The 9,919-nt window shown below is 41.0% G+C and overlaps 1 protein-coding gene across 1 annotated transcript; it reads right to left on the bottom strand.

Moving 5' to 3' along the window:
* Positions 1-2,211: 2,211 nt before the first annotated feature.
* zfand5a (zinc finger, AN1-type domain 5a) lies at positions 2,212-9,093 on the bottom strand. The gene is made up of 6 exons (XM_087795458.1): positions 8,855-9,093; positions 6,055-6,216; positions 5,478-5,580; positions 5,294-5,379; positions 4,619-4,747; positions 2,212-3,964 (listed from the first exon to the last, which is right to left on the bottom strand). The coding sequence occupies exons 2-6, from the start codon at positions 6,212-6,214 to the stop codon at positions 3,816-3,818; spliced, it is 627 nt and encodes a 208-aa protein (XP_087651584.1). The 5' UTR covers positions 6,215-6,216; positions 8,855-9,093; the 3' UTR covers positions 2,212-3,815.
* Positions 9,094-9,919: the final 826 nt, after the last annotated feature.

Raw genomic sequence — 9,919 nt, 5'->3', positions numbered from 1 at the left:
TTAAAGGAAAGTAAAAAAAAAATACTCACCAACATTCACATTCACTACACAATAGGCATTATGGTAGTTCAAAGTATTCAATTTCTGATATCCTTTCTTTGAGTAAACTTTTTCCACAGACTGACAGAGTGGAAATTCAAATGAAAAGTGCAAATGACCACCTGAAATCACTTGAACAATAAAAAAATACATACAAGTTAAATTGTAAACACAAAAAAGTCATATCAAGGCTTTTAGATTGAGAAAATTGAAACATTGTATGTATATATTTACTGGTGATGAAAATTAAATTAGGCAAACTTATGCACAGGTTTGACTCATAATGTTTTTTATTTTATTTCTGCATTTTCATTTTGCCCACAAGTAGCAGCTATTTTAGGAAGTATGCATATTTTACAGAAGACTTTGCTGTTGAGTCACAAATAAAACATGGCAGGATGAGAGCCAAGGGCAGCATGAAATCTAATCAACGGTTACAAATGGACCGTAGACATGCCTGCTTTAGATCCTATGAGGCGCTCTTGGCCTCATGAAGAACCATGGCCTTTTATTATTTATTTAATTAAAACAAACTCAAGCCTGCTGTCTTAGCACCTAACTTTAACATTTTCAACTTGTGTTTTTATTCATAATTTATGCATCTGTGATTATTTTCTTACAGTCATACTGAAAAGCATTTTTTAACAAGTATTATATTTTTTCATTAGTGTGCTAAGATCTTTTTCTTGAACCTTTGGAGTATATTTCTATAATCTGGTGTCTCAAAATGTTAATAAACGACAATAATAAAGTCAATTTCTGTCCCATTTACCTAGTTTAGCCCATATCTTTGTTATAGATCACATTTTTATTCTCTATCCACATTATAGTCTATATTAACGATCACAAAGTAGCTATCTTGTACAACATCCAGCATGATTATACCCTTTTGTTCATTCCATTCGTTTAAGTTTTTTCGTGGGCTTGACAGCTCCTCGCCAAAATCACAATATACAATGTGATGTCTTAAGAGAGGGGTGTTAAACTCAATCGTACAAGAGGTAAAAACAAAACAAAACAAGGGCCCTTAGGATTCTTGGAAGCTGAGCCCACCTTAAGTGTCTTCTAGTTATTTTCCTTCAAAATAGATTTTCTAATGTTATTTAGATTTTTGGTCCATAATGTTTCTCCCATACCCTGTATTTAAAGAGGCACCTTTCATAGGTCCCCCCAAAAATGTATCTTCATTAAATTGATTTACTTTCAACCATTTAACAGGCTACAGTACATAACTTGGGGGGTTGATACATTTAATTAACAGTATAAGTTATTGTCTATTTGATGGTGATAATAACTTTATTCTATACCTTTTGAAATATTCTGATGCCAACGTTGCAGAAAATAAAATAAAGAAATGAAAGAAGCCTTTTTCCTAAGCATGCTTTCAATCTCTGAAATCATCCAACCTTCAAACCAGGTCAAAGAGACCCGGAGGAAACCCAGCTGACTGAAAAAGCCTCTGAGGCTCTTGAGGCATCACAGTGAACACAAACACAGTCAGTGGGCCATATTTAAGCTAATACAAACATTGTGTATTATTTGAAACAAGTAATTTAATGACAGTCAAGTTTAACTAAAACCATTTAAAAAAGAAAATCCCCCTTGAAGACACGATGTAGACATTTGCTTGCGACACCTGCCTTTGGGGTTTTTGTATGAATCTGCCTCTTTGACTACACAAAGTGATTCGTACAACGTCCTGTCAAAGGAACACCACATGAGCTCACCTCAGCTGTCTCAGCAGCTGTTGCCGTGACGCCATCTGCGAACACACGCCGCTCTCAGGACCCCAAACAGAAGTGTGAGAGATCATCTTTGGAAAAACAACACAAGACAATGTGAATCCAGCATGTTTCGATCTTGTCCCAGATCGATTCAATCTCCTTCTCTCTCACACTTTGCTTCCTGTGTGACCCAGACAAGGTTTTATACGAGACTGGTTGAGAAAGGTTACGTCTTTGCTGCCAGGTGATGCCAAAAGCAGCTTGGCTTGGAGCAGGTGAGGTGTTGTTGTGTAATGCTGGCGCTGGAGTAGCACTATTCTTGTCGGTGTGAATCCATCGCTGCAGCTACACTATTATTAGGATCAAGATCTCAGAGGGATGATCATACAAAGGCAGAAATGCATCATATTTGGGAAGTCCAACAAAGTAAAGACACGTCGAGGCAAGATAATGTCTCTCTGTACAGGTTTATTTACATGATACTATTCTGTTGTAATGCTGGATAGCCAGATTATATGTAATACATAAATATCAACACAGTTTGTTGTTTTTTTCCGTTTTTTGTACAAATTTGCATATAACTAAGAATCATAAAGGGAAACTCAAACGTTAACATTTATCTTTTAAAAAGAAAAAAGAAAAAACGCATCCTCACAGGGTAAACACAGGTCACAAACATACATGGGCTTGAATGCGTCGGGCGGCCGTGACGCCACACTCGGCACAGGTGTGTGATCAGTCGCCGTACACACGGTGCTCTACGACCATCACAGCGATAGCAGTTGAACAAATCAAAGTTGAACTTGGTGTCTATTATTATCATTTGTTTTCATTGATCTAGCTCTGGCATGCTCCTGTAGTTCTGTAAACATGTGCTGATAAACCGGGCGAGAAAACGGGTGAGAAAAAAAAAAAAAACACACTCACATACATACATACATACACACACACACACTGTGCTCACATCAACATTCTGTTAGCGCATTAAAAAATAAAAAGTCATGAATTCACATACCCTATTCCACAGATGCACTGGATACATGCGCTAACATCAGTACAATATCAACAGAAAACAAGAAATAATTGTCTCTTAGCAAATAAAATCTTGGTAGAGATGTCAGATGTCTGTGTGTGAAAGAGGAAAAAAAACAATTGCAGGCGAAAAGCAATTCATTATTCACCCATCACTGATGTTGACCCGCCAAACATTTGTGCACACGTGTTGCAGGTCAGACCACCGGCAGACGCTCATTCACTCAGGTCCATGTTAGAGTCCAGATTGGGCGAATCACGGAGTAACTGATTTTGTCCCTGTCTAGCACATCGCCTCCTACATTAACGGAAATAAAGCCTCATCACAATCAAACCATTCAGTCAACATGGGCATGCTGATCAGAGGGGTCACCGAGGCCGGACACACTGCTTCGTCACCGCAGATGACAACAAAGTAAACGGGAAGACGACAAGGAGCAACACAGCAGCTGTGAGGTAGGTAAAGCCAGGGAAGACAGAGACAAAGTAGCAAAGCCCCTTGTGCATATTGTGGGACAGTTGCACAGCACTCTAAACGTCGGTGGACTCCAGTGAACAAGAGATCTGAACTGGTGTGGTACGAAGGATGTGCCCAAATCTGACACAAAAGTTAGGTTTGAGCAACACGGCTGTCTATGGTTTGGCACAGAACGGCGCATGGTTTGGGTGAGAGGAGCACAGCATACCTTGGACAGTTACTCTGGGCTGCTCTTCATAAGACAATACGTATTAGAAAATGAAGGACTCGACAGCGGAATTCACACCACAGAAAGTAGAATAAAACAAATTAATGGATTAATCAAAAGGGAGAAAAGTGATCATTCATGCATCTTCCTCAAACATGATCTTTTCTTTTTCTTCTTGAGGTCGTTGTTTCATCAAGTCCTTTTTTCGATCGTCTCTTGGCCCTGCGGCCTGCACTCATGTTAAAATGTGATATACTCCAGTCTTTTCAAAAAAGGTGTCACCATCCATCATCACCGCCATCGTCGAAATCTCCACCGTTGGCATTTGTTAAATCTATATTCTCTGGATCTTGTCGGCCACCACGACAGGGTTCTCCTTACGAATCTTGGCGGCGGCCTCTGCCTTGTAGTCATAGGGACAGTTGTGCTTGTCCGAGTACCTATGGATGCCACAGAACAGGTTGCCACAGCGACAGTCGAATCCTAGAGGGATACAAAAATCAATATAGTCAACCGTGGACACTTGACAAATAGTACTTGATTTAACCAATCAGTTACATATATAAATATATCAACATAAGACTTTTCTGTTTCACATTATTAAACCTTCAATTCAATTCAATTTTTTCAATTCAATTTTATTTAAAGTATCTTATCATAACAAAGTTATCTCAAGACACTATACAGTTGAAATAAGACTATAGTTGATTAAGGAAAAATAGATCCCAGCAATTCAACAAAGAGCAAGAAGCGAAACCTCAGATTTGTGTTCTACAAAAACATTATAAGGTGATACATTCAACATATGTGAAACGTATACAGAATGACAAACCCTCTTAAATGGAAATGGTGACAAATTAAAGTTAATAACTTCAATAATTTTAATCATTATTATTATTCTCCATGTGTTTTAATCTCATCTTGTCCATCACATCAGTTTCAATGAAACTATACATTTTCACTAGAGACAATCAGAATGCAAGGTAACACTATTGAGAGCCTATGAACCATTAATGAAGTAATTACTATATTATTATCGTAAGATACTGTTAATAATCAGTAATGACGTAATAATAGCTGCTAAGAAGCGTAATAATTTGCTTATTAATGGTAATACGTCTTAAGAACTTGACTCACCAGTAAGGCCAACTCTTTTGCGGCACATAAAGCACCGGTTTTTCTTCTGCTTTGGGGTGTCGCCTTTACTTTCGTCGCTGCTGGACGAAGCTAGAGGAGTGGGACTCGAAGCAGCAGGCTGGTTTACAACTGCAGAGGAGAGACAAATTAAGATTTTTAGCAACATCACATTAAGTTTAAGCAACATATTGTTTTACTCTGCTAAAGTGAGTTGTTGTTTTGCCCCAACATGTTATTAACTTAATTATAACTACCAAGTAGTTACTGAGTCTTCATCCGTCTACACACAGAACTCTGTATATTTATATCCAACCACATTGCTGCAGTAAGAAGCAGCCTATAAGAATCTTAAGGAGCAGTACAATGCACTACAACATCTCCTAAAAGCCTCTTCCTGTGTTTGGCAGGCAATGGTGCAGTACTATGAAAGAGCTCTCTGGCAGGCACCGTTCACTATGAGAATGTCCTCTGGTGTAAGGATATTTTTAACCAGGGTTATTTTTAGCCACCGCTCCGTCTTGGAGACGGTAAGAAAAAGAAATCAACTGAGGTGTGCACGATGGCAACAAAAATACATTTTGGCCGAGTTAACTCCTACAAGGCAATGTTTGCTTTCGGCAGCTCGTGTCAAAGCAGTCACGTGCCTACGTGTCAAATGTCTCTGTGTGTATTTACCAGGCTCTAAAGGTTCTAGTTTCTCCTCTCTCGAGATGCTCATCTCCGTCATTTGTTGAGTCACGGGTAGAGATCCTTGAATGTTTCTAAGAAGGATGAAAAATGGTTAACGACATCAGGCATGTGAAAGGTGACAGAATGTCACACCCATGTTACACAAAAACAGAGAATCAAATCTACACACCTAGACATATCTGGTGAAGAGGCAGGGGAGGCATCAACCTTGGCTAGACTGGCTTCTAGTCTCTGGATGGCAGAAGCTTCTGAGGTAGGACTACCAGCTGAACCTGGAGGACATTTGATTTGAGTTAAAACAAGCAGGAGGAAAATGATTTAACTTTTAAGTAAATCGAGGCAAGATTGCACTGAAATCAAACTGGAATGTAAATACATATTGAAAACCCACATAAGCTCAATTCCATAATTGTTATGTCAGATGTTCGTCTGCGAAACACGTTCGTCTCGGTGGAAAGACGAGTTGTAACAGGTTGTTGAGACTGAGGGAGTCTAATGTTTGACGCGAGACACCCCCTAACCTTGAAACTGCCATGGAGAAAACAGCTGTCTTTCATTACACTGAGTGGAAAAACAGAGGGTGGGGGCGGGAGCGGGGGAGCTGGGAAAATACACTGACTCGCTCAACATTGTGTCCCCTTCCTTAGATAATAATCTCCAGCTAAAAATATGATTCAGGTGTTTTTTCAGTCAGCTGCGAGTTTGATAAGAATGCGATCCGTCGGGGCGCACGTGAGTCGACTCACCCATAGGGCTGAGGGGACTCATGCGATCGCTGCTCTGCTGCCGCGTCAGGTGTTCCTTGTAGCACACAGAGCACATTCCGTTGGTCCTAGGGTTGCCATAGAAACCACAGCCTGTGGCACAGAGCATGGGCACTTGGCTCTGGTTGGTCTCTTGAGCCATTGCTGAAAAAAACAACAACAACGAGATTAATTACAAGACTCAACACGCAGGAGAGTGATCGTAAACAATTAAGCGACACATAGGATCCAGAGTCAATAATGGAGACCAGTTGGACCGAAACTTGTTGCAGTATAAACAAGGATGAGAGATAACAGTGATGACATTTGGTAGAACTTGAGAGCAGCAGGACCGACTGTTTAGATTTGCCCTTCGCCCTGAATTCAGTGATGAACAAGAGCACTTCTCCACAGGAAGTCTATCAAAGCCAACTGTATTCTGCTGAGCACGTTGGCAGAAGACGAGCTCTGTCCTCTCCCCTTGCTTGAGTCACTGTTGTGTCCCCTGCTCAACTATTCTATGCCTGGTCCGACATAAGAGTAACTTAAGCTTAAAAATGACTTGATTTTTCCGTGAAAAGCCAAAAGGACAGAGAGCTTCCTCTCGATTAAAATGCTAGTTAAGAGCAAATATATACCTATAATTTAACATGTTACTAAAACATACTAAATGGGTTTGTTTTTTTCTACTTTGGAGTAAACTAACATCATTAGTCAATAATTTATCTTCGAGTTAACAATCATTAGAAAAACAAAACTAGTCACTGATCACTGTTGACAGTGTGACAATCAATAAAGTAGGTCAAGAGCACGGTCATCGAGTATTGCATCAGCAGTATTTTCCAAAATAGGTTCCAAGCAGAAAGAGTCATTTCTCCACGCCCTCACGCCCACAAAACAAGCGTGTGTGCGTAAAACGTGTTCCAGTGACGTAGTTTCAGGGTTGCAAAAGTAGCAGGTTGAGTAATGCGAGACGCTGTCTTTTGGGCAGCAATTCTAAAAAAACCCTTGACAAATGAACAGACAAATGAACAGGAAGTTCTGGGGAAGAGTCCTCCTCCCTGCCGACACAACCGTTTTAGACACCAGCTGATCGATGGATGCCGAAAACACTTAACTGGAAAAGCGAATCACAACAACAAGATCGCCGACCTTTGGTCTTGTTGTGTACAAAGCAGTCGCTCCTCTATTTGTATAACAAGCAACAGAATACATGGAAAGCTGAATGGGACTCCAACCTGACCCCTCACACATACATGGTGATATTAAATCTTGAGACCACCCCCTCCCAACCTAGCTCACACACTACAGCTTTTCTCTGTGTTCCAGCAGGGCATGAAAAAAACACGTCAACAAAGGGTTCCCTTGGAAAACCCACAGACCCTCTCTCTCCCTCGTGAGTCACGTGTTCATCTGGTGACTGCAAATACATCAGAGGAACTAAACCAATGGAACAGGAACTTGAGGAGTCAGACCAGCTTTTTAAGACCGAAACTATGGCCTTCCTGTTTTGATTGGACACTGAAGCGGGCCATCAACCGACAACCTTTAGATGATGGAAAACATTGTGTGGAAGAAAAACATCTCGGCTACACTACGAGCCCCTGATTAATAGATAGACGCCTCCTTGCTCTAGAGCACAGCCTTGGCAGGAAACGCAAATCTACTAAATAATCTGCTTTCAATTTACCGTGTTGTAGAGCATTTCCAACTGAGTAAAAGGAGGGGGGGGGGGTTTCCAACACCAAGCAGATTATCAGCAGCTCCCAGCAAACCTCCATCAACTTCCGTTGATTAAAAATAACTGGTCGGACTTGAAATGGTGCCGGAGCCTCTCAATACGGAGACGACCGAGTCTGATGTGATGAAGTGTGGTCAACAAAAGACTGTGCTGCAAGCCTGGCTCATATTTCAGGCCCTGTAGTGCTAAAAAACTACTGAGTCACCCTGGAGGACAGAACACAAAAACCCTACTGGCGTTTAGTCAAAAAGCAGGTTTAACATCTAGTCCAAAAATACAACATGGAGAAGCATCGGGTTGGACCAGAACCGTTTGTGTTCAGTGGATTCTACAGCAGTCTAGACAGTGTGGTCTCTGCTCCCTTTGTGTCTTCCTTTGTCCTCAATCTTCCCTGCTTCCTGTTTTTCTTTTTTTTTTAAAGCCAAACACAAACTCTTAATTTTCCACCAGATCTCGTCTTCAAATCACACGTGAACACGGTTGTGGTCCAGAAAAACAAGGGGATGATGTCACACAGATCTTAACACAAAAACATCAATGTAGAAACTACAGTCAACAACCATAATGTTTTGTTTTTAAGAGAGTTCAATCCCACACGCTGACTCGACCGTTCCATTAAAAATATAGATTTAACCACTTTTTCTTGACGGTTCGTTTCGACAAAATGTCTATTTCGAAACAGGAATTAGAAGCTTTAGTTCCCCATCCCCCCCCAGCTCGGTCCACAGAACAACACTAACACTAGCTAGCAGCTCCCTCCCCTGTTCTTCTCTTCCAGACAGTCACGTTCGGAGACTTGTGATACATCCACGGACGAGGAGGAGGAGGTGCTCTCCTTCCTGTGGGTTAGTACTCGTTAAAAAAAAAAAACATCCCAAAAAAAAGACAGAAAACTAGCCTTGTTTACCACAGTGCTCGCACACACACGCACCAGCTGACCTTTCAATCCAACGTTAAAGGTCGCCATGACCGACCAGCAGCCACCTCAAACGCTCAGCTTGTTTTTAATCCCAAAAAAAAACATCCTCTCTGATCAAAAAGAGAATAAAAAAAATAAATCACCTGCTTGACAATCGTAGTTTCAGACTAGACGAAAAAAGGGGGGAAACTGGTGCGATATTCTTTCAGGACAAAACCGGGGGATGTCGCGGGTCCTGGCAACCTCCTCCTCCTTCTTGGGGGTCTTCTTGTTAAGCGTGTCCTCGGGGTCAGACCGGTTCTGATGAGTCTCCCTGCCTCGCCGAGCGCTCCCTCCGCGATCTCTTTCTTCCTCTCCGTCTCTCCAGCTCCTTCTGGATGGATGTTTGTTTCCTTCTTTAGTAAGAGGAGTGGCGGGTGACGTCACGGGTGCCTGGACGCGCTGCCATTGGCTGCCCTGGAGCTCCGTGTACAGTTCTCAGAGTCCTGCCTCATTACACACACACTCGTCATCCTCCTACAAGGACACCAAGCTTTTTTATTGACTATTCTGCATTCATGGTAGTAGGCCATGATCACTGCAGCTCAGCTGTAAAAAGATCATACACTGAGGAGGGTGGCTTTCAGGGTTAGACCTTTTTTAAGACGTTTTTATTTGTTCAGGCTTTTCCTTGATTTTCTGGAAGTCCTGTTGTGTTATCAGTTTTTATCTTGATCTTTAAAGTAAATACTTTATTGAGAATTGTTTTGATTGTTTAAGCACTTTGTGACCCTGGTCTAGAAAAGCGCTATATAAATAAAAATTACTTACTTACTTACTTACTTTTCAACTACTTTTTATGGTTCCTTATGACACAATCATGGGCTACACACTCACGACGTGTACTATGTTGACACCCAAGTGTGTAAACATGTTTGTACTACTACTAAGGGACCGGAGCAACAAGTAGTATTGCAACATTCTGTTCTATTTTCCGACAGCCTATCATAGTTAAGTCAGTTTTCTATGAAATACTGCATTGTTTACCATCAACACGTCTGGGTTACCTTAGTACAAAAATATGTGTGTAAAAATCCCCTGTTTATAGAAGTACTGGTCTCTAGAAATGTATGAGACCATCTGATTTACTCTTAGGCTGAGTTCTTCCTGGAATTCTTTAATGATTCATCAAGAGGATATATTTATAGTTCAAATATCTTACTTACTTA

The sequence above is a fragment of the Callionymus lyra genome, chromosome 1 (genome assembly GCF_982586985.1).
Source record: "Callionymus lyra chromosome 1, fCalLyr1.hap1.1, whole genome shotgun sequence".
NCBI classification, from domain to species: Eukaryota; Metazoa; Chordata; class Actinopteri; order Syngnathiformes; family Callionymidae; genus Callionymus; species Callionymus lyra.
This window is presented reverse-complemented; position numbering and strand designations above follow the sequence as displayed.